We start from the raw sequence: 24,028 nt of genomic DNA, 5'->3' as shown, positions 1-24,028 counted from the left end.
AAACAATGACTAATACGTGGGGCGTGGGTCTCAGGCATTTTGATGAAGAATAATAGTAACGCAGACTTGCACACTGGTGGTCGACTTAAATCATGAAGCACTGCATTAAACCAGTGTGAGAGAGGATACAATTGGACGGATGTAACAAGAAAACAATAGGCGTGTGGTGAAACACATGGCTGGCGTAATTACTCTCAGGCCAATAATTACTGCGTTCATCATGGTTGTTTTATGCGCCCTAATAAGTAAATGTAAATAGAATTGCTTCTCGCATTGCTTCACTACCACACACCTATTATAAATATTCATGAATGTTGCCTATTAATTATAGGAAACCTGAAGTATGTTTAAAATGATTGTAGGAGCATTTTCAGTGGCTTGGATCGCTCTGAAAATATATGAAAATATACCGAGGTTTGTAAAAACGAGTGTGTGTTTGTCAACTAAATGCAACATTTATTCTAACTGTTAAGATTGTAGTAAGATCATAGTAACCGCATGTAAAACCCTGGATGGCTTTCTACTATGATGGTAACTAACTATTAATGTTGTTTCTATAAAACCAGACTATTTCTTTAATAGAAACAGGAGGTAGTATTTACTATAAAAAGAAAGGAGGCTAACTACATTTCAGTGTTATTGTATCGTTGAGATACTATTATCGTTTTTATTAATATTTTTAATTAGTTTATATTTTTTCCTTGTTCATTTTAATTTTAAAGTTTTATTTAGTTTTGTTTTTTGTCATTTTTTATTTAGATATGCCTATATAGTTTTATATCAGTTTTAGTACATCAAGCTAAATGAAAATGAGAAATGTTGCTTTGGCAACTAGCTTTTTTAATATGCAATTGTTTCAGGTAAAGGGTTAGTTCACCCAAAAATGAAAATTCTGTCTTTATTTACTTACCCTCATGTCGTATCAAAACCTGTAAGACTTTCGTTCATCTTCGGAACACAAATGAAGATATTTTTAATGAAATCTGAGAGATTTCTGTCCCTCCACTGACAGTCTACACAACTACCATTTGTTGCTTCAAAACGTTCATAAAGAGACCATAAAACTATTCCATATGAATCGAGCAGTCCAATTTTTCTGAAGAGACATGATCGCTTTATATGATGAACAGATTGAATTTAGGCTTTTTTCGCATATAAACATTCATCAATGTTCACATCAGTTGTGGTAAACGGAAGCTCAAGCATGTTTGCTTGACGTGTCAGAACCTGTGAGGTTCATTCTTGTGCGTTACGCAGCATGTTTGAGCTTCCACAAGAACCAATGTTCTCACGCATGAAGCAGGTTAGTTGAGCTTCTGTTTATGTTCACTGATCAATATGTGAATAAAAGCCTAAATTCAATGTGTTCATCATATAAAGTGGTCGTGTCTCTTCAGAAAGTTGGGAATAAACCACTCAGTTGTTTTCTCAATTAGTTTTACAATCTCTTTATGAACGTTTTGAAGCGTTAGAGTGGTAGTTATGTGGACTGTCAATCGGAAGACAGAAATCTCTCAGATTTAATTTTAAAATATCTTAATTAGTGTTCCGAAGATGAACAAAAGTCTTACGGGTTTGGAACAACATGAGGGTGAGTAAATGATGACAGAATTTTCATTTTTAGAATATTCATTTTTTTTAAGTAACAAAATTCTTTTTATGGTTTTGGTTTTAGTTAACTATAATATGGACTGTGTTTTATTGATCATCAGCTCATTTCAAAATCAAAGACGCAATAGGAGAGAGCACTGCTATGCAGAGTTTATACAGACAGACCTCAGACTGCAAACAAACAGCAGCCACCTTTTACAGTTCCTACTGAATCAAAACAATGAGCTCATGCTGCGTTCACGCCATAACTACTGTTATTAAGAGACTGCAACCCGTGACGTTCTAACCGGAGCTGGTCAGTCAGACTCGGAATTATGTGTGTCCATGGCAAGAGTATCAACACCGAAATGAATCTGCAGCAGTCAGGTACAAGCCCTCTAAGTTTTTTACATTTATTATTATTTTACTGTTATGTGCTTTGAGACATGAGGTAGTTTAACGCCGTCTCTTGTGGCGCTTTGCCTAGAGCAGCTGTGTGTGTGCGCTCATGTGTTTTGGAGGAGGCGTGGCTTTGGACAGTAAATTGCAGGAAGGGTGGGACTGGGATCGTATGCTTTCAATGCTAGCAGGCTAATGTTAGCATTTCCCAGATCACATACTGCACCTTTAATTATCATGGGTCAGAAAATTAGCTGGGCCTGGTTCAGTGGGTTTTATCCAGTTTTAATCTGCTACTACTTCTAAACTTTATTGCTTGAGAAAAGAGTTAAGGATAATAATACTTAATGAATGAAGAGCCCCTTTTAAAAGAGTCATTCAAAATTGAGAAAACCTGATTAAACAATACAACATGCCTAAACTAGATTCAGCTGAAGATTCAGACTTCCTAATAAAAAGGATCTTTATTAGCATCCAGGGCTCTCAAGTTTTGGAGAGAGGCAAGAGTGACATCTCCACCCCCCCCCCCCCCCCCCAATAAAAAAAAAAAAAAAAACTTTCGCCACCTTCTCTGGGCTAGCATCCTGTAACCTGGCCTCAGGGTGAATGAGGTGCTGCTTATTAGTTGCCTTTTACCTGACACCTTTGAAAGACAGATGCAATGATTAATGCATCGACAGTGTTTCCCACAGGATTTTGTGAGACTGTAGTGGGTGGACATCGGTTGTTCTAGGGGGGTCCGGGGGCATGCCCCCCCCGGAGGAAAATTTTGTACATTTTAAATTTAAATGCATGAATCTAGTGCATTCTAAGAGCAAAATTAAGTGACTAGATCAATGAAGAAATTTGTTCTCTTGTAAACAATTTTGTGCTCTAAAAGTAATTTATTTATTGCTGATGGTTGGGCACATTAGTCATGTACACAACATATAGTAGGCTAGATGAGAGTTCATAAGTGGTCAAACATGTAGAGTACACATTTAAACCATTAAAAATATGTAGCAAAAGAGGTTACCTTTGTTGAATTAATTTATTAGTGGGAGCCTGTGACTGTATTTGTGGAACTAATGGTCACTCTTTGATTTGTTAACCAATCCAGAATGCACTAAACACACCACTTCATTATAGATAAAAATAAAAAATGAATAAAAATATATAATCATAAGCTGACCAATAAATAAATAAGTAAACTAGGTGAGTATATAATTCAGCAGCAAAAAGTATTGTAGCCTAATTCTTGGAAGAAAAAAAAAAAGCTATGGAATGGCTTCAGATGACTTTGAATATAGTGCACAAAAACTTAGTCTACTTATTTTGCTCTATGACTCCCACTTTTGCCATATAAAGGAGCGCAATTATCAGACGGTAATTTAAATATCGCGTCATATCCGTATTCATATTTTGAGACTGTGGCGGGACCAATTAGAATGTGGCGGGCCGCCACAGTCTAGTCAATGTATGGGAAACACTGTCCATGGCCTGGATATAAAATGTACATGATTTTAAAAGTGACTATAACATCGACGATGCAATACACTTTAATTTATTTAGTGCTATAAAATTATTAAAACTATTTGGAGAGAGAGATGTTTAATGTAACAAAATCAGTCCTCGTTTGATAGCAAATATAACTAGGCCTAGACTACTTGTTCTGAGCAGGTGTCAATGAACAGGCTGTAAAACTGTTGTCTAAGTTCACACTCATGAAAAACTGAAGCTGATTATCTGATTATCTAACAGCAGTCAAGTTGTCATTGTTTGTGTCAAACAAGTTGTGATTTGTTGTAACTTAAAACAGGAGATATGACTTACTTTGCTTGATTCCAGTGGTTTCCTCTGTGGGTGAACGAGGATGATGGTGAACAATTCCAGGATATGCTTTTTTTTCATTGGTTGTTGCGTTAAATCTTACCCAGATACAATAGTGCTATTTTCTGATTGGCTATTGTGTAGCCTCTTTCTTTTTTTTTGATTGGCTGATAAGTGGCAGGTTCGAGACGCGCTTGATTCCTGCCCGGTTCCATAGAGAGAGCGGCGCGGCCAGATACATTTTGGGCGCTGCGGCATATTAAATATATGATAATTAGTTTTTCTGCGTGAGAAATACAATGTGTGGCGGGAGTGCGTGACAAAAGACCGAAATGAGTGACTGTCACGCTCAATGCGTGACACTTGAGAGCCCTGTTAGCATCTATGGTTCCACAAAGAACCTTTAAAACCCATGGAACCTTTCCATTGTAAAAAAAAGGTTCTTTATAGTGGAAAAGGTTCTTTAGATTATTAAATTGTTCTTCACACTAAGAAAACAGTGTTTTTTTTTTTTTTTAAGAACTGTTCGCTGAAAGATTCTTCAGTGGCACAAAAATGGTTCTTCTCTGTTATCGTTGTGAAACCTACTTTTTGGAACCTTTATTTTTAATAGTGTAAAGCCTCTTTATCAGGATCCTGAGACTTTCTAGAACCTCAGTCTCATTCCTGAACTTCATTTGAAGAATTTTAAAGTTCTGCTTTTGATAACAAGTTGTAACATGATTTTCATGAGTCTGGGCAGGAGTGAAGCAGACTCACATGCTCAACTGACTTGTTGTCAGGTTTGCATTATGGTCTTTTAACCACATAAACACCAGAGGTCTTAGTCAATCTCTGACTAAGAATATGGGAAGTGCCTACTTATGATGCCCTACAGTCTGTACCATTTATAAGGCTTGTTCAAGAATGACAATGATGCATTTCTCTCCAGTTGCCTAGCAATCTTACAACATTGCAGCAATGCCCTTATAACTACAAAGGCATCTCAAATATCCGTGCCCCTTATTGTGTTTGGAGATCACGTGACTTTGCGGGTGGAAAAGGTCAGTTTGAAACAGGGGCCAAAGTGTGTGATTAGAATCAAGCTGTAGGTTGCCTTCTGGCCATATGTCTGATCAGATCAAGCTTGAAAAAAATGCACAATCTGTGGAAGAGACAGACCAAATTGATAACGCAGAAACATGCCTTTCCACATAAACAACAGCTGTGCACTACAGATTGCCTTTATGAAAATAGCTCCCTCTTTTTTGGCGCTTAAAATGTCAATCTGATTGTTTGAATTGTAATTTCCCCCCAGATACCCTGACACTGTTGATCACTGCTTTTAACTGCACAGCTGTCACTGATCTAACTTGCATGTAAGGGTTTATATGGTGGAAAGTTGTGCATTGTGCTTGACATCTGGTGTTTCAGTATTGATCAGCCACTTGGTAACCTGGATTTTTTTGTACTGAACATGTACACATTCATGAAAACAACAATTGTTGAAATGACATTGAAATAAACTAACAATTGACCGCTAGTGCCACTATAAATCTCCTGTACATCACAATCACCCAGATATAACCTTGATTTGTAGAACTTGTATTGAAAGAATTTTACTTTAAAATATGGGTAAAAAAGCTGTATATGTAACATATGAATATGTATGTATATGTCTAACTGTATATTCACTCTATATGTAAATATGCTGCACATTTAGGGTAAAGGAAGTGTATTTCACGGGTAGGACAGTCAAGACGTATTACTGAGAATGAAAACATGACTAGTTTCCTGTTTCTTCAAGAGTTCGGAAGTGGTGCACAGACTGACTGACGGAAACAAACATTAAAACTTAAAATACTGAAAAGGCAATCTGATGGGAAAGGGTACACATTATGGAAAACGAGGTTTGGCATTTAAATTTTTCAAGCTGTAATGCATTTTCAGAAGAGAATTGGGAAGATGTGCTTAATATGCTTACTTTCACATGCAGCCCTGGTGTGAATTTATTAAGTAACTAAATTACCATACAAACTATAGGTAGCAACATATCCGTCTCTATATTACTACTAGTCATTTATTTTTAAAGAGAACTTGTTTTCTGCTTAAAGGTGCTGTGTGTAACTTTTTGACTGTACTAAGGCATAAAAAACATACTATAATATGTTCACAGAGATTTAGGAAACATGCTAAATTCAAATACTTCTTTCTCTGAAAAACAATGCTACAATGCTTGAAATGTGTCTGTGAAGCTTCAGCTCAAAATACCCCACAGATCATTTATTATAGCTTGTCAAATTTGCCCCTATTTGGGTGTGAGCAAAAACCCTTTAAAAGCAAATGAGCTGCTGCTTGTGCTTCGGTTGCTCAACAACAACAAAGCTATAGAATCTCACGCAGCCAAAATGAGGATTGTCAGTAACGGTGTTCAGCCTTACATTGTTCAAACCGGAGTCGGACACTGATGGAGAGACTCAGGAAGAAGTTACAACTTTAGAATGCAACTGGATGTTTCTGAATGGTTAGTGGATAAATTTATGTAGTTGCTGTGGAGTTGATTCAACTCATTGACTAGCATGTGCCGTCATGTTAATCTTTTGTACAAATCCAGCGTTGAATTGACCCTCGTTTGTGAAGCAGTGCGGTATAAAATGACTGTATTGCAACAACACTACCACAACAACTCTTCCTCTTCTCTAAAGCAGCCCAACATTGCCTCACCCCCTTTGTTGTGTGTTTAATATTTCAAAAGATCGTCAACGTAAAACTTAGACTTTTAGGTCGACGCAGGCAGCAGAGAATAGACTGGACTGACCGTTACAAACGTGTGACATGCTCAATGTTATTAGTCGCAACAAGCGAAGTACTCGCATGCAGAGAAGACCGACTCTCGGACAGCACGAGATCCCAAATTTAGTTCTCTTCCACAACTTATATGGCCAAATGCACACAAAATTGTCAAAATGCCCATCTTGGTGAGTATTCACGTAAAAACAGTCAGTTATGTCTTAAGTTGAGTAAACGCAGAAAGCATGTGTGTAAAAATATATTGGATCTGTGCAGCTCTTAAAGTGACAGCAGCCTAATAAACCTGCTTCCGTCTGTGTGCTTAATGTTAATGAAACAATACATGTCAAAGAGAATATCACTCACTTTTCTTGACTGAATAATTGCAGGGTTTTATTTTTACATTTTTTTTATTCAATTTCTGTTGGTTATATCATTTTCAGTTTTGAAATCTATTTAAATATAATTCTAATTTATTTTACACACATAAAGCATTATTGTATCGAATATCGCATTATTTAACAAATTATCGCATTTCGCATTTTTCTTCAATATCGGCAGCCCTACATTCCATTGACAGTTGTGCTTGTTCATGTTGCATCCTCACTCTGGCAACCTGTGTGAGCGGGGGTGGGTGAAACCACTTTCTCCAATATTTTGAATTTGGACTGCAGCACCCATTCAACCACTAGTTGTCAATATTACATACTGCACCTTTAACTTTGAATAGCATAAATAATACACAAATAGCTTTCTTAAAGCAGAATGTGACAGATTAGCAGCATGCAAAGAGCTTCACTGAGAGATGCGGGACAGTGTGATTGTAACTGTTTGGAAAGCTCAGGTCATTAGGGAGCTGTTTGTGGATAGCTAAGTGCGTCTGGTTCAATGATGATTGCTCTAAATGGATGGCACCTCAATAAAATAAACTGTCAATAGTGCACACACACATAGACGCATAAAATAAATGCTTATTACGAGCCAAGGCCTGCAGTGGTTACATGTAGCCTCAAGGGGCTTTAGGGCGGCGGCAAAAATGTATCCCAGCCAAATACTAAGGAAATCTCTTCATACTAAGGAAATCTCTTGAAATGAAGGAATCTCAAACATATACAAAAATGTAGTGTCCACAAAAAAAAAAGTAAGATATTTTTGTTGTTGAAGGAAATTAATGCTTTTATTTAGCAATGACTCATTAAATTGATCAAAAGTGTCAGTAAAGACTTTATAATGTTACAAATGATTCTGTTTCAGATAAATGCTGTTCTTTTGAACTTTTTAGTCATCAAAGAATCCTGAAAAATAATGTATCACAGTTTCCACAAAATCGGGAAATGACCACGAGCCATGACTCAAACTCGTGTTGCTCGAATTGCAACTGCGCTATACATCGCAGCGCTGCCCACTAGGCTATCATCTCCTTCAAGAGAAATGTTTCTTGAGCAGCAAATAACCAAATTAGAATGAGTTCTGAACATGTGATGCTGAGGACTGGAGTAATGGCTGCTGAAAATTCTTTATATAACATAAAAAAAAAAACATACCGACCTTAAACTTTTAAATGGTAGTGTACTTGGACACATATAAATGTATGCACACTTAAAAACTCAATGTATGAATGTCTTTGCATTATGTAACAAAATATCATACAAAGTAGAATTTATTGTAGATAAAAATAAAACAAAATGCCTCTCAAGCAAAATCTTTTACAAAAAGATATTTCTTAGGTTTAAAATTATGAAACAATAGATACACTGTTTAAAAGATAAAAAGTATTTGGGCATTTCTAGAATCATTTTAAAAAGCACCAGCATTATGTTTTTGTGCTATTATTTGTTTGTCCCTTGTTGAATCTGATCAAAGATCTGTTCAATACAGATACACATTTAAACACTTTAAGTACATTTAAATCAAATACTTTTGGCACCACATGAGCAAATAAGTAATCCCAAAAAAGGAAGAAAAAAAGAGGGAATAAATAAGTAAGTAAGTAAATAAATAAATAAATGGTAAATCAATTGAATTGTTTGGAGCAGCATGCAGTGCTGTGGAAAAGAGCTTTGAAAGGAGGACTAAGGAGGGCTACAATAGGAAAGTTGCTGTAAAAAAGCTCCTCTAATAGTAATTTTGAAGTACATGTCATGTTTTAGGGATAGGGAGTTTCATAACATTTACTTTAGCTACTACAGGATGCACTTCTGCCCGCCCAACCTGTTTCCCTAAATAGACACTGTAGCTTTGCCAAATTCACACTTGGCTGAGTGAAGTGAAAGTGAGGCATTGCACACATGACTGAAGACATCACAAACACATGCCAAATATTCAGACCAGTTAAACAAATACTCCACAGCATCATCCAAAAATGCCTGATAATTCAGCTTTCTAGCTAACTCGTCTCATGTAGGATGAAGGACGTGTCGGGGTGATGTGACATATGTAAATACTTTGAAACATACCAGTTACAAAGTTGCAGATTAAAGAAGCATACACTTTTACCCAGTCTAATATAGTTACAAACTGAACAGAACCAGCCGTATCTGCCTAGTGTTTCACCTTCGACAATAGGAAAGAATAGTTTTTGAACTAAGATAACCTTTCGTTGATCAATGGAAGTGATCCATTAGACTTTGACACTCACTAACAGGGAGAACTTTAGAGAATGACCTATATGCCCCTAACACCATTCACAATGAAATTTGCTACTTGATTCTGTATGATTGCACAGCCTCATCATCACAACAGTAGCCAACCTGCAGAGCTATCCTTTAAGTGAAGGGAGACAGAGAGAGAATACACATGGACACACTAGGGCAGGGTGGTAAGGCTATACTAGTTTGCAATATCAATTAGCATACATGAGCTGTTTTGTACAGTTAAAAATTACTGGAAGCGGATGACACCGGAAGCCAGACACATGGAAGTGACAAATGGCCGTACGCACTTATTTTGAAAATAAGCCACTGTGGTTAACACAATTTGGGCTGTTGTTATCTGTGTCAGGACAGAGGTTTTTTTTTAGTCTTTTGTTTTAAACTTTTTTTTTTTTTTGCATAATCTGAAGCTATTTTTCTGTTTTTACTCTTTTTGTAAAAAATAAATAAATAAACAACTTTCTGTCCATGAAGTAAAAAAGTACCTTTTAATTAGAAAAATGAAAATTCACTATATTATTCAAATGACTAGATATACTTATTCTTTACAGAATTTTCGGCTAAAATAACAAACATGGACATGCCCACAAATTACATTTCTTTTGGGAATAAATACACAATTTTATTGTCTTCACAGGTGAGCCAAGGAAATTTGACCCCACATTTAAAGGCCCGATTTATAACAGGTGAGACAAATTTTATAAGACAAACTTAACCTCATGTTATAAACCATTTATTTATGTAATTTTGTATTTATTTAATTTTATGGGATTTATGTAATCTTATAAACTTCATGGCAAGATTTGTGCTGTAGCACTGAATGTGTCTACTTTTCCTGGTAAACAGGAGCTGCACAGATATTATCTGTTGCATACTGTTCATCTTGGCCTTGCTGGGCTACTTTGCAGTAGGCATTCTGGGTAAGATTCAGCCTATTCATTTTCACATTTCTATTCACAATGCCACTATGTGAGCATGGGTGGAACATTTTAAACATTGTCCGTTTCTGAGTACAATTTATTTGTCTTTCCACACTGACAGTGCTGTATCTTTTGTTATAGCATGGTCTCAAGGTGACCCTCGGAAGGTGATTTACCCTACAGACAGTAAGGGGCAGTTTTGTGGGCAGGTCGGCACACCACTTGAGTGAGTAAAGCTGTTCCTTTTTGAAAACTTCTTACCTAGACATGTTTAATGTTGTGTTGGCCTCCACAAAAGACTTTTAATGCAATTCTGTGGCTCTTAAGGCCATAAACATAACTATAATTGTTTTGTTTATTCTAAGCCCACACTGCATTTTTGTCACCTGCCCTTTTAAATGCTCGAGCTCTTAAAGCAGGATGGATTGTGATTGGCTGTCAATGTTTTTATCGTTCATCAACTGGAAAAAAAGTAATTGTGAAAGTTGTGGTGTGGACTCTGCTATTCATTTATATTTACAATGAGTTTTAGAACTATTTCTTTATCTTTATTGTTATCTTTATCATCCTTGGTGTGAACAGGCCTTTACTCAGATGTACCTCAGACATGAACGTTTATTTTGTTCTTATCTTAATCTGTCTGAATAACCAGGAATAAGCCCTTGCTGTTCTACTTCAACATCATGAAGTGTGCCAGTCCTCTGGTCCTGCTGGAGTTTCAGTGTCCTACCACTCAGGTTCAATAAACTTATTTTTGCAGTACCATATGTATCTATAGTCTTTGTCACACAGCATGTCACATATTAAAGCATTTTTTTTTCCATTTGACAGATCTGTGTGGAGAAATGTCCCTCTAAATTCATGACTTTAGTGAAGGCTTTGAAAGATGATCAAGAAAGGGACTACTACAAGCAATTCTGCAAGGAGGGAGTAGACATGACCAAGGTAAGTTATGTACTGAAAGGAACAGTTTTGTTGTCTTGAATTCCCAGCAAAAATTATTATATCATGAAAAATACGATTACGATAGATAATATTTTGTTCATACTGCCCCTAAGTTTTGATACAGTGGTTTAGGGTTTAGATTAGCAACCCTAAAATGAATCTTTTGTATGCTAGTTGAGGTAAAAACATGAAAATCAAGATCTTTGGGCATCAAGCGTAACCCTGTAAAGCCTGACTTATGAAATAATAGTCAGAAAAGTCTATTTTTTAAATGACACAGTTTATTGAATCTGTAGATGAAATATTTTTAAACATCCAAAAAAGTTTACATGTATTTATGTGTATCATATTTGCTACATCAGGCTTTTATGACTCGTATAGTATGATATAGTGACAATGTCACTATATCATACTATACGAGTCATAAAAGCCTGATGTAGCAAATATGATAACTCATACTTGAGGAACAAGCACCTTGATTTTATTCAGAGGACCAAACTGAGCAAAGTTATACAATTTGCATGGCAAGTAAGATTAAATACTAATAGCTTGTAATATAAATCTATTATTTCTGTAGAACAGTAGAGCAAACTACAGTATGTACATAAAATGCATTTATATAAATACACTATATTGCCAGAAGTATTGGGACACCCCTTCAAATCACTGAATTTAAGTGAACCAATCACTTCCATGGCCACAGGTGTATAAAATCAAGCACCCAGGCATGCAGAGCTTCTACAAACATTTGTGAAAGAATGGGTCACTCTCAGGAGCTCAGTGAATTCAAGTCTGGTACCATGATAGGTTGCCACCAGTGCAATAAGTCCATTCGTAAAATTTCCTCACTACTAAATATTCCACGGTCAACTGTTAGTGGTATCATAACAAAGTGGATGCAATTGGGAACAATAGCAACAGGCAACGTAAAATCACAGAGCGGGTTCAGCGCATGTTGAGGCGCACAGTGCACTGAAGTCACCAACTTTCTGCAGAGTCAATAGCTACAGACCTCCAAACTTCATGTGGCCTTCAGATTAGCTCAAGAACAGAGAGCTCCATGGAATGGGTTTCTATGGCCAAACAGCTGCATCCAAGCCTTACATCACCAAGTGCAATGCAAAGCATCAGATGCAGTGGTGTAAAGCACACCGCAACTGGACTCTAGAGCAGTGGAGACCTGTTCTCTGGAGTGACGAATCACGCTTCTCTGTCTGGCAATCCGATGGACGAGTCTGGGTTAGGAGATTGCCAGGAGAACGGTACTTGGGAACGGGGGGATTATGGTGTGAGGTTGTTTTTCAGGGGTTGGACTTGGCCCCTTAGCTCCAGTGAAAGGAACTCTTAATGCTTCGGCATACCAAGACATTTTGGACAATTTCATGCTCCTAACTTTGTGGGAACAGTTTGGGGATGGCCCCTTCCTGTTCCAACATGACTGCGCACCAGTGCACAAAGCAAGGTCCATAAAGACATGGATGAGCGAGTTTGGTGTGGAGGAACTTGACTGGCCTGCACAGAGTCCTGACCTCAACCCGATAGAACACCTTTGGGATGAATTAGAGCGGAGACTGAGAGCCAGTCCTTCTTTCCAACATCATTGCTTGGCCTCACAAATGCGCTTCTAGAAGAATGGTCAAAAATTCCCATAAACACACTCCTAAAGCTTGTGGAAATCCTTCCCAGAAGAGTTGAGACTGTTATAGCTGCAAAGGGTGGGCCAACTCCATATTAAACATTACGGATTAAGAATGGGTTGTCATTAAAGTTCATGTGCACGGAAAGGCAGGCGTCCCAAAACTTTTGGCAATATAGTGTATCATTTGTCACTCTGTATCTCCCATTAATATGTCTTATTAAGATGGTATTTTAATGCTTAGTTTTATGATCAAAGCTCTTAGTTTTTATTGTGGGGGCAATATATAAAATGCAAAGCAGTGATTTTTGAAAGGTGAAAAATAAATGATTGATGTATCATATTTGATACTCCCATTTTAAACAGTTTTTTTCTGGTAAAAATAAATAAATATGTAAATTAAAAACAAAAAAAAGATGAATGGATAATCAAGTAAAGCTAAGTTGCTTTAGTCTAGTAGATCCAAGTTCTTTGTGGAACCCAAAATGGTTCTTCTATGACGTCACTGCAAAATCACCGTTTTGGACCCTTTATTTTTAAGAGTGTAGTAAAAATGTCCTTCTCTTTTCTAGAAAGCTCCTGAAATCCTGAAGGATGGCTTGTGCCCTTCAATACTCACACCTAGCAAGAATTGTAAGCCTTTTCATAACCTTTTAAAACATGCTTGTTAAATCACATAAAGTAGTTAAGCTACTCTGATTTAAGTTATGTTGTCTACACTTTAACAACTGATCAGCGCTATATCAGTAAATTGCCTTAAAATTATGACCTTCCCCTGTGTTTCAGTCACACGGAGATGCTTACCTGCTCTAGAGACCTTGAAAGGTGGTATAGTTGTGATTGGCAACAAAACTACATTCGTGGATGAAAAAGGAGAAAATAGAAATGCAACAGATCTCCTTGATGCCTCAAAGTTAGTGATATTATGCATTCGATTGTGTTCTGCATTTGTTAATTATAATAGATTTTTTTTATTGTAATAGTATTTAATATACTGTGAATCATACTGAACATTAAATCATTTTGATTATAATTATCATGTTATTTTTTGCAGGAAATCCAATGTAGTGGTTGAGGCCCGGGCAGTAGCCATGAGGATCTTTGAGGACTATACGCAGTCCTGGCACTGGATACTTCTGTAAGCGCATAATATTCTAATAAGCTCATTTTATTTCCCCGCTGCACTAGCCTAAATAACAGTCAGTGTTCAGTTATGGCAGTCAGATTTAGTGTTGGTGAGCTAAATAGATGAATAGATGAATTACAGTAGCATTGATCAAATCTCTGTGCGGTCCTTTTCAGTGGCTTGGTGATCGCCATGCTGGTCAGTCTGATCTTTATTCTCCTCTTGCGTTGTCTGGCTGGAGTCATGATCTGGGTTATGATCATCATGGTCGTCATTGTTATTGGATACGGTAAGGGCTGTTGTCTTGTCTCGTCTACAGCTCTCAAATAACATTACGTGTCCCGTGCATGTTTATCCTATTGTTACCAAACACTTGTGCTGTGTTTAACCTTAACACATTTATAGGTATAGCCCAAAATCAAGAGAAAATAAATACAAATATATTTTGCAGAAAGAAACTGAAGGCTGTTTTTAGGACCATTAATATTTAAGCACAATCTTTCCCTAAATTTCTACTATTGTAATGCGCCTGGACATTTTATTTTTTGCAGTTCTCATTACCATCTTTGATGATTCATTATTGTAGGAAACTCATATTTTACTGAATTAGAGAGAAAATATTCTATTCGTTTTATTTACGCTTTTCTGCTCTCACTGCAGGTATTTTCCATTGTTACATGCAGTACGCCAGTCTGAAAGGACAGGCTGGTTCTGATGTCACTATCAAGGATCTGGGTCTACAGACTGACTTCTCTGTGTATTTACAGATTCAGCAGACCTGGCTTGCCTTCAGTGAGTTTTTACATCATTATGTCTTTAATGTGCAAAACAAAAATCAATACACTACCATTAAAAAGTCTGGGGTTGATAGGATTTTGTAATGTTTTTGAAAGACAGCTGCATTTTATTTGATCAAAAATGCAGTAAAATAATATGAAATACTGTTACAGTTTAAAATAGCATCATTACTCCATTCTTCAATGTCACATGATCCTTCAAAACCATTCTAATATGCTGATTTGATGTTCAAGAAACATTTATTTTTATCATTGATGAAAACAGTTGTTCTGCTTAATATTTTTGTGGAAGCTGTGATACAAATTTTTTCTGGAATCTTTAATGAATAGAAATTTTATTTGAAATAGAAATCTTTTGTAACATAAATGCCTTTACCGTCACCTTTAATTACTTTCATGCATCCTTGCTAAAATAATCTTTTTAAAAAATCTTACTGACCCCAAACTTTTGAACAGTAGAATACTATGTATATATATATATATATGTGTGTGTTCATTAAAAAAAAAATGTAATATTAAATCTTTCCTGAAATAGCGATTTCTCATTATTGCAATTGTGGCACTTAAATGAGCCATAAAATGTACCTGGTTTCTTTTGTCACATTTAATTTTCATTACATTCTACTGCGTCCTGTCCTCCTTTATCACCACACAGTGATTATCCTGTCTATTGTGGAAGTGGTCATCATCCTCCTCCTCATCTTCCTCAGGAAGAGGCTCCTCATTGCTATTGCTCTCATCAAAGAGGCCAGCAAGTCAGTCTACCTTCTCACTGTAGAGCAAACTGTATTTTCAGATGCGTTGTTTGGTCTCATATTCCATATTACTGCTTTCCTTGGGTACTCTAATAGCATTAGCAGTTAAACAGCAGTGTTTTCCTCGGTGTGATGGATTAACTGAGGCATAAATTCATGAAATAATAATTAGGTTATCTAGGAGTATTGGACAGGAAGTTCTAAAAATCCCATCTATTTTTCAGGGCCATCGGTCATGTGATGTCATCATTGTTCTACCCGCTGCTGACTTTTGCCCTACTGTCTTTGGTCATCGCATACTGGGCCATCACTGCTGTGTATCCTTAAGAAAATAATGCAATGACGCATCATAACAAATAGACGGAGACTAGTTTCAATCCCTAAACACTTTAGTAATAAACGCTGGGAAAAAGTGAATATTAGAAAAATAGTTTCCACACAAACATAATCTCCTTAACTGTTATTTAGGTTTTTGTCCACATCCAATGAGCCAGTATACAAGGTTTTCAATACAACCGAATGTATGTATTCCAGAGACACCTGCAACCCTGAGGTTAGTGGATTATTATGAAAATTTTGCCATATCACTACATAAAAGCAGTCATGTTGGCTATTTATTGAGAATTTTATTGCTTTGTGCTGCATTGATGTCAAACAATGCCTCTTTGGTGTTGATATAAATGAAGCATTACACTATATGATTTTGAAAAAAAAAACGCTGTTCAAAGTCTGAAGTCAGTAAGATTTTTTTTTTTGTTGCTTGAAATAAATTAATACTTTTATTGAGCAACGATGAATTAAATTTATCTAAAGTGTCTGTAAAGACATTTATAATGCTACAAAATATTTCAAATACATTCTAATCATCAAATAAAAAAATGATTGTGGTTTCCACAACAAAATATTAAACCGTTTTCAGAACTGATAATAATAAGAAATGTTGCTTGAGCACAAAATCAGTACATTAGAATGATTTCTGAAGGATCATATGACACTGAAGACTTGTCACATAAATTATGCTGAAAATTCAGCTTTGCATCGCAGAAATAAATTACATTTTAAAATATATTCAAATGGAAAACAGTTATTTTCAATTGTAATTATTTTTCACAATATTACTGTTTTTACGGTGTATGTTTGATTTGTTTTAGCACATTTTGTAGAGCAATACTTGATCAAATGCATACATTTAATAAAGTTGCATTGATTTGATTTCTCCGCAGACTTTCAACAGCTCAAATATCACCACCGAATGTCCTGATGCTGAGTGTCTGTTTGCATTTTATGGAGGAGAGACGTTATACCACAAGTACCTGATTCTGCTACAGTTCTATAACTTATTCCTCTTCTTCTGGTGTGTCAACTTCGTGACAGCTTTGGGCCAGGTCACACTGGCAGGGGCATTTGCCTCCTATTACTGGGCATTCAAAAAGCCTGATGATATCCCAGCTTACCCTGTTTTCAACTCTTTGGGAAGGGCCCTCAGGTGTGTGGCTAGAGAATATTTTCCAGTTGATTTTCGTAAATTTAACAAAAATCCTTCTTGCAAAACATTGAACTTGTGTATGCTCTATTTATTCTCCAGGTATCACACTGGTACTCTGGCATTTGGTTCCCTCATTCTTGCCATCGTTCAGATCATCAGGGTCATATTGGAGTATCTGGATCAGAAGCTGAAAGGTCTCACTGCTTTATTGTTTTCTTTATTATTCTGCTTCAGAGGATGTGCCTTCAGAAACTATTCAATTCAAGAAATTGTTCAAAAATATTTAAAATTTACATTCAGTCATCTTTTTGCTTGTTGATCGCAACCAATATGGTAGGGGTGTAACGATACGCTCAGGTCACGATACGGTACGTATCTCGATACAGAGTTCACGATACGATACGTATCACGATATTTTGAACAAAATGAAACTGAAATTCAAACAAGATTTATTAAAAAAACATGAACAAATTTCAATAATTTTCCTTGTTGTACATACAAGATCACATTTCAATAAAATAAATAAATATAAAATTTTAATAAAAACCTTCTGTATTCAAATTAACAGTTGAATAGGGCTGTCTGTCACTGAAAAAAAATGTTAAATTTAACATGAACTTAGAATTATGAATAGGGGCCGTTCACATATCGCGTCTAAAAAGGCGTGGAAGGCGCGGCCGCACCGCTTCTCCTTCTTTCCAAAGCGCTTGCGCTCCTGTGGCGTCGGCCGTTGCTATGCAACCATGAACTGAGCTCTCCAAGAGGATCAGGATGTTTCTGCAAAGGATAAATGATTTCTAGCCCTTGCATTAGTTTTACTACGAGATATATTGATGGAGATAAGATATAAAAACCACCATGAACAGGTATGATCAGCTATGATCAGCTGTTCGGCTGAGCTTTTGATGTTTTGTTAAGGAAAGGCCATAGCTGATCGGTTGATTCTTGTCACACGACCTGCGGTGCCCTTGCGGCATTCTGAGAAGTTGAGAATTGCATGCGCGTCGCGACCGCGTTGATCCCATTATGAGCGCGCCTGCCGCCCGGCTACATTTGAAAATAATAACTGACTTGCACGCGGAAAAGACGCAATATGTGAACGGCCCCTAACTTAAAGCAAAGCATCACAAGCGTCTTTTGCTTTTCTGTGAGCACAGCTATTGCTGTGCACTGCGGTGAAAGAAAGCCACGACTTTTCTCACGCGACCATGCAAGAGACTGACATGAGAAACGTTTAAACCTGCTTGCAAGATTCAATGTGTGCCCGAAACACTTACTGAACTAGAGAGCTGATTGAGACACACCATCTACGATAAATCGTTACACCCCTAATACTTATAGTAATTTAAAAATGTGGTAGCATTGGATCTGGACAGGAAGGATAACTCTGGGAGTTGGAAGGGGTGTGTCGCGATTCTGCCTTCTCACATCGCGATACAGGTTCGTGGACCTGCGTATCGCGATTTCGGTTTCATATCGCATATCGTTACAGCCCTACAATATGGTTTTCTTCTCTGGTACACAGAGGAGATGTTTTGAAGACTGAAGAATGAAAGCATATAGTGACCAGGAGCTGTCAAGCTCAAAAACGCACACTAAAATGACACTGAAAATTTGTTGTGATTGGTTATGAAGGAGCAAAAGCTAATGAGGTTTGGCATTATTTATGTTAAACCTGGCATAACGAAATTTGATGCAACATATTTTAATATACATGAACACAAATGTGTTTTATGTGAAGAAAGTCATGAGAGCGAATAAAGGCTGACACATTTTCAGTTTTGGATTAACTATTTCTTTAAAATGCAATGAGCAAAATCCATAAGAGAATCTATCAAAACCATGAAGTAACATAAATCACATATGAGATCAGCTCAGATGTGCCCTGCTTCTTTGTTGAAATGTCTTTTGAACTGGATTCTATCTCACTTTTGGCAAATACAATACGCTGACTGACATGCAAAAAAGTCTGAAATACATCCGTATCAAAGAAATAAGTGTGGGAATTGATTACGGAATACATTATCCATTGTATTCTGTCTGTTATTTTCATTTGAGTCTTGATTGTGCGATTTACTTCCTTCAGGTGCCCAGAATAAGTGTGCAAAATTCCTGCTCAGTTGCCTGAAGTGCTGCTTCTGGTGTCTGGAGAAATTCATCAAGTTCCTGAACAGAAATGCCTATATCATGGTACACTTTAATTTCTCTCTTTTGTGCATTGTTTCTGGCTTGAGAGCATCAGTAGTGCATGTTTAGTGTTATAGTGCTCAAACACAATTGCTGAAACCGAATCGGAGTTATATTGAGGCACGTTGTCTTTTCAGGTGGCGATATATGGTAAAAATTTCTGTACATCTGCCAAGGATGCATTCTTCCTTCTGATGAGGAACATTGTCCGGTGAGTGTTACTTAAATCTAAATCTTTTAGTCTGTGTTTTGTGTGAATAAACAGATGAAACAGAGTTGAATCTCTTTACTTGACTTGTTTTCTAGTGTGGTAGTTCTTGACAAAGTGACAGACTTCCTCTTATTTTTGGGCAAACTCCTTATCGTAGGAATTGTGGGTGAGTGATTTGCTCAAAGAATAATACAGATGTCACGTGAAACCAGAGGTTATTTGGTTGGAACTGACTTCTCATGTTCAAATTCACCAATGTAACACGGCATGCTTTTTTTCTTCCTCTTCTCAGGAATTTGTTCCTTCTTCTTTTTCACGGGCAAGTTTAAGGTAGTGCAGGATGTTGCTCCATCCCTTAATTATTACTGGGTGCCTATATTGGTAAGTGTTCTTGACTTGAAAGCAATACCAGATTGTCCATTTGCAATACCAAAATTTTCAATTTCCAGACTGTGTTTTAATCTCATCTCCCTTCATTTACAGACTGTGGTGTTTGGCGCGTATCTGATTGCTCATGGCTTTTTTAGTGTTTATGCCATGTGTGTGGACACCCTCTTCCTCTGTTTCTGTAAGTGTGATGACGTTTTTTTGATTTCACAAGATTATACGTAATGAACAAGTTGTCATTGTTGTGGTTGCATAACAGAACAAGGGTTCTGATAAATAGCAGCTGTTGAGCAATAAGTTTCACAGATGTCGAACTTTTATTGTTATCATCAGCTAAACACATTAGCAGCAATCAAACCTCTTTCCTTTCTTTTAACTGTTGTTCTTTCTTACAATGCAATGGAGAGCAACAGTGACCACCCACCGGATTTCCATTCATTTTCTCTATAATCATTTCAAAATGTTATTCAATAAAGGGTTTCAAGACTTGAAAACCAATTAGCTCTGAGATTAATCACAAACTTTAATTTCAACTGAAAACATATTTGAAAAAAAAAAAAGCTCAAGACTGAACACTTAAAGTCATCATGAAATCTAAACTGACCATTCTTATTTTTATGGAACATTCCAGTATTTATTATAAATGATTTATCCGTGCACATCATTATTTTTTTTTTTAAATTCATGTGCCTTTGTAATATTTAATCAAAATAAAAAAATCCCTCTTGCAACTTCTTTGAAACCATGGCTGCGTTCAGCCCTGACAAAACGGTGCAAAACGTGCGTTGAACACCCCGTTGCAACTATGGCAGCTGAGAAGGCTATTCTTTGTGTTCTTTTTGAAGAATTTTCGGAGCCTGATGAAATCGGTATAAATACATGTTTAATACTGCAAAATACGCTCAATATTACAGTCAGTGCCCTTGCCGTCCAGAATAAAACATCTCAATCGAGTGAAGGGATTTGTGGAAACTGTGGTTCCTAATTATTGTGATCCAACATTTGCCTTTATGTTTATGAAAATTTATAAAAGTAACTCCACAATAATAGCAAAATATATAAGTATAGTATTTTTATGTTACATTTATCAGTGTCTAACACACCTTCCTAAGGAAAGGATATGGACCAGAAGACATTGCAATTACTAAATGATATTTAGACAGGCTTAAAGAAGTTCTAGATCTGTACTTGTGCTCTTATTATTTAAGGTATTTTGCCATTAATGTAAATACACAATAAACAATATACTTGCTCTTGTGAATTTATTTTGATGTTAATTACATTTACGATCTGTTTCTTTAATACCGCGTGGTTTATAATATGTTGATGCTGATTGGGCTGTCATTTTTGACACACCCACCAAACAAGAGAAAACGTATCTCAAACGTACCCTTTGCACACCGTTTCACACCGTTTCTAGGAAACATGTCTTTCAACCCAGAAACCGTAGCAAAATGTTGCGCACTGGTTTGAGCTTGAACGTGCCCCATGTTTACTGGCGTGAGGGCGGGGCAACCTGTCACTCACATGAGATCGACCAATAACAAACCACAGCCATACACTCAAATACCGATGGACAAAGCCATGTCCCGTCCTACGTTTTTCTTGTTCGAGAAGCCTTTTCACTCGGATATACGCCAAAATAGGGAATAAAAGACTATTGCAACTTCCGTTTCATACGACTTTAAATTTATTTATGAAGCATTTTACTAAGTTGCAAGTGATTCAGAAAATACAGTATAATATATAAATGTCTTCAAATATAAAATACCATATATTTGAGGTTTATTTCAAAATATATTTTGGTTTAGTATAAAATATATACACATAGGAGTGGGCAATCACTGCTTAGCATTTTTGTGGTGATTCCCATTTGTATTCACGAAATTGGCTATTAAAAATTTTTTTGAAAATTGAAATCACATTTTATGGCTTCTACAGAAGCACATATAACCTCAGAGCTCATGGTTTGTCTTTCTGTATGGAGAAAATGACTGAGATTTTTACTTCCGGGACCCACTGTTGACATATCTGCTTATCACAAATGCTTACAGGGGCTTTCGGCTTGCTTTATGACTAACCATTTCCTATCTTTCTCTCTGTTTTTCTCTCTTCCACATGATTTTGCTCAATCATGTCCTTGTGCTCCTTTCTGCTAAATGCACGCTCAAAACGCTAACATTTAAAAATATCACTATCACAAACATACACAAACTCAAGGCGAAGACCTGGAGAGAAACGATGGTTCTTCAGACAAGCCGTTTTTCATGTCCCCTGAGCTGCACCAGATTTTGTCTATTGAAAAAAGCGCAGAAGAGACGGACAATGCCGAGATACCCGTCATACAGGTGCAAGCTGAAGAGGAAGTCCCGCTGCAGGAGAATGGAGAGGTGCAGCTCAAAGAGCAGGTAGTTCTAAAGCAGGAGCAAGAAGAAGAGACGCCACTAAATCAAGAGACGCACATTGAAGAGCCGCCCCAAGAAACACAACCACCAGAGGCACCCTTAGCCGCAGAGGAGAAACCCGAAGAGCAGGTTACAACGCAAGAGCCTGAACCTCCACAAGTGACTCCGCAGCAAAATGGACCCCAAGAGGTGGACGCTGAGGACAAGGAGGAGCAGGCGGCCCAACCTCAAGCAGAACCACCACAGGCTGAGAACCTACAAGAACAAGAACCAGAGGAACCGAAGCCTCAAGAAAACGGACCTCAAGAGAGCGAGACCCTGCTCACCCCTCAGGAGTAGTTGTACTAGGAGGCTCAGTGAAGGTGGAGTTTTAGAGAAGCCTACTGATTTGGGAACTAGTGCACTTTGGTTGCTTTAGCAAGCCATTAGTATACAAAGGAAAGTACCTCCTTCATTTGAGTCATAATGTTTACTCAATCAATCAATTTTGAGAACTGTCTCTTAATTAGTAATCACTGGTCATAATGGACGGCATGACAGAAATAGGACAGAAACAGTCTTTTACTCAAAGTATGAGCTGTTTGAAAGGATGACAGTTGGTTACGTGGACCTAAACCCTATTAGATATGCCTACATAGCACTTGTAGAATGTGACTGTGTTTGTGTTTTATGTAGAACGTTTTAATCTAAGGACATGTTAAAGTGTAATGTAGGTGCTCGACTTGTGCCTAATTATTGTTACTTATAAATGTCTTAATCATATTGAAGAATGCAAAAAGATTTCGCATTATCGCTATGTTTACAGCAACAACAACAACAAAAAAAAACATCTGTTTACAGTGATACCAGCCAAGACCAAACAATGTCATTTTGTAAGAATCTGTGGAAATGTAACTGAAAAATTTGCTAATTTTATGCCTAATGTGGTCATTTTTGTGGTGCAGATGAACAAAAAACAAAGAAAAAAGGCAATGAAAGTAATTCAACTTAAAAACAAAACAAAGAAGAAAAAATAGTGTATTGCCCTTATATTTTGGTCTGCTCTGACTGGTTATTGTATCGACAGATTGCAACCTTTTCAATGCCTGATATTTGTCGCTGTTTGCCGCTCTGTTGCCTCTTTTTCTACCTCTGTGCTTCACTTTTCTCAATCTTTGCATGTGGTAAATGTGATCTCCCAGTGCTTTAATAAACTGAACTCTCTCTTTGTTGAGACCTCAAGCCTTTTTTTCTCTCAAGGTGCTGCTTCTACTGTTGGCATTTATACTTTTTGTCAAATGTTTCATGTTAAGATCATGCTATTGTTTGTCTCAATCTAAATTGTTCCAACAGTGGAGGATCTGGAACGCAATGATGGCACAGTGGACAGACCATACTTCATGCCAGAGAGACTGCTGTCCATCCTCAAGAAGTCCAATGAGGGCGTGAAATCAGTGGACTAGGACAAGACAAAAAGATGGATATAAAGAATTGTAGGGACAGAGAAATAGACAAACCTGCCATAATTGCACTGATTTCATGGCTCAGCTCAGGCACCAGTAAATGATGCCACATTATTACAGCCAAAAGTGTTACAAATATATTGTTTTTGCTAATTAGAGATTATTGTGTATTTTGTGTTGTCATTTTTTGTATATTAAGCTTTATTAGACTAGATTCTATATATTTTTTTTCTGTCTTATTTGAATATCTAATAATGTGATACTGAATAACTTTCTCGTGATGACAGTGTTTGAGTTTAAAATTGTGATATTTCGTTACAATAATTATAACCATTGGTTATAGCTATCTGACAGCATTTAATGTTCTTTTGAATATAATGGAAGCCACTCGTTTTATTAAAGGTTTCTGCAGTGTTTTTCAATGCGTCCATGTGACGTAGCCATTTTTCTGTTGAACTACTTGTGTCTGTGATGTGATATGGGGAGAAACTAATAAATATTAATTAGGCCATA

At 36.8% G+C, this 24,028-nt stretch overlaps 1 protein-coding gene across 3 annotated transcripts in view; it reads left to right on the top strand.

Annotated features, from left to right (window-relative positions):
- Positions 1 to 24,028, top strand: part of slc44a2 (solute carrier family 44 member 2) — a 24,300-nt gene extending 272 nt beyond the window's left edge. The window contains exons 1-22 of one of the 3 annotated variants that reach the window (XM_048200397.1): positions 5,535 to 5,687; positions 9,856 to 9,904; positions 10,065 to 10,138; positions 10,280 to 10,364; positions 10,791 to 10,875; positions 10,970 to 11,083; positions 13,292 to 13,352; positions 13,506 to 13,632; positions 13,774 to 13,857; positions 14,022 to 14,134; positions 14,506 to 14,637; positions 15,298 to 15,397; positions 15,622 to 15,714; positions 15,866 to 15,950; positions 16,621 to 16,883; positions 16,983 to 17,077; positions 18,970 to 19,073; positions 19,208 to 19,281; positions 19,377 to 19,447; positions 19,574 to 19,662; positions 19,765 to 19,849; positions 21,889 to 23,281. In XM_048200397.1, the coding sequence (XP_048056354.1) occupies positions 5,657 to 5,687; positions 9,856 to 9,904; positions 10,065 to 10,138; positions 10,280 to 10,364; positions 10,791 to 10,875; positions 10,970 to 11,083; positions 13,292 to 13,352; positions 13,506 to 13,632; positions 13,774 to 13,857; positions 14,022 to 14,134; positions 14,506 to 14,637; positions 15,298 to 15,397; positions 15,622 to 15,714; positions 15,866 to 15,950; positions 16,621 to 16,883; positions 16,983 to 17,077; positions 18,970 to 19,073; positions 19,208 to 19,281; positions 19,377 to 19,447; positions 19,574 to 19,662; positions 19,765 to 19,849; positions 21,889 to 22,412 (2,538 nt within the window). In that variant the 5' untranslated portion in view covers positions 5,535 to 5,656 and the 3' untranslated portion in view covers positions 22,413 to 23,281. Of the gene's footprint in view, positions 1 to 5,534; positions 5,688 to 9,855; positions 9,905 to 10,064; positions 10,139 to 10,279; positions 10,365 to 10,790; positions 10,876 to 10,969; positions 11,084 to 13,291; positions 13,353 to 13,505; positions 13,633 to 13,773; positions 13,858 to 14,021; positions 14,135 to 14,505; positions 14,638 to 15,297; positions 15,398 to 15,621; positions 15,715 to 15,865; positions 15,951 to 16,620; positions 16,884 to 16,982; positions 17,078 to 18,969; positions 19,074 to 19,207; positions 19,282 to 19,376; positions 19,448 to 19,573; positions 19,663 to 19,764; positions 19,850 to 21,888; positions 23,282 to 23,405 lie in introns of those variants that run through there. The other 2 variants (XM_048200398.1, XM_048200396.1) reach the window with 2 other exon arrangements.

Source organism: Megalobrama amblycephala, linkage group LG8 (genome assembly GCF_018812025.1).
Source record: "Megalobrama amblycephala isolate DHTTF-2021 linkage group LG8, ASM1881202v1, whole genome shotgun sequence".
NCBI lineage: Eukaryota > Metazoa > Chordata > Actinopteri > Cypriniformes > Xenocyprididae > Megalobrama > Megalobrama amblycephala.
The sequence above is the reverse complement of the archived record's forward strand: the minus strand, read 5'-3'. Positions and strand labels throughout refer to the sequence as shown.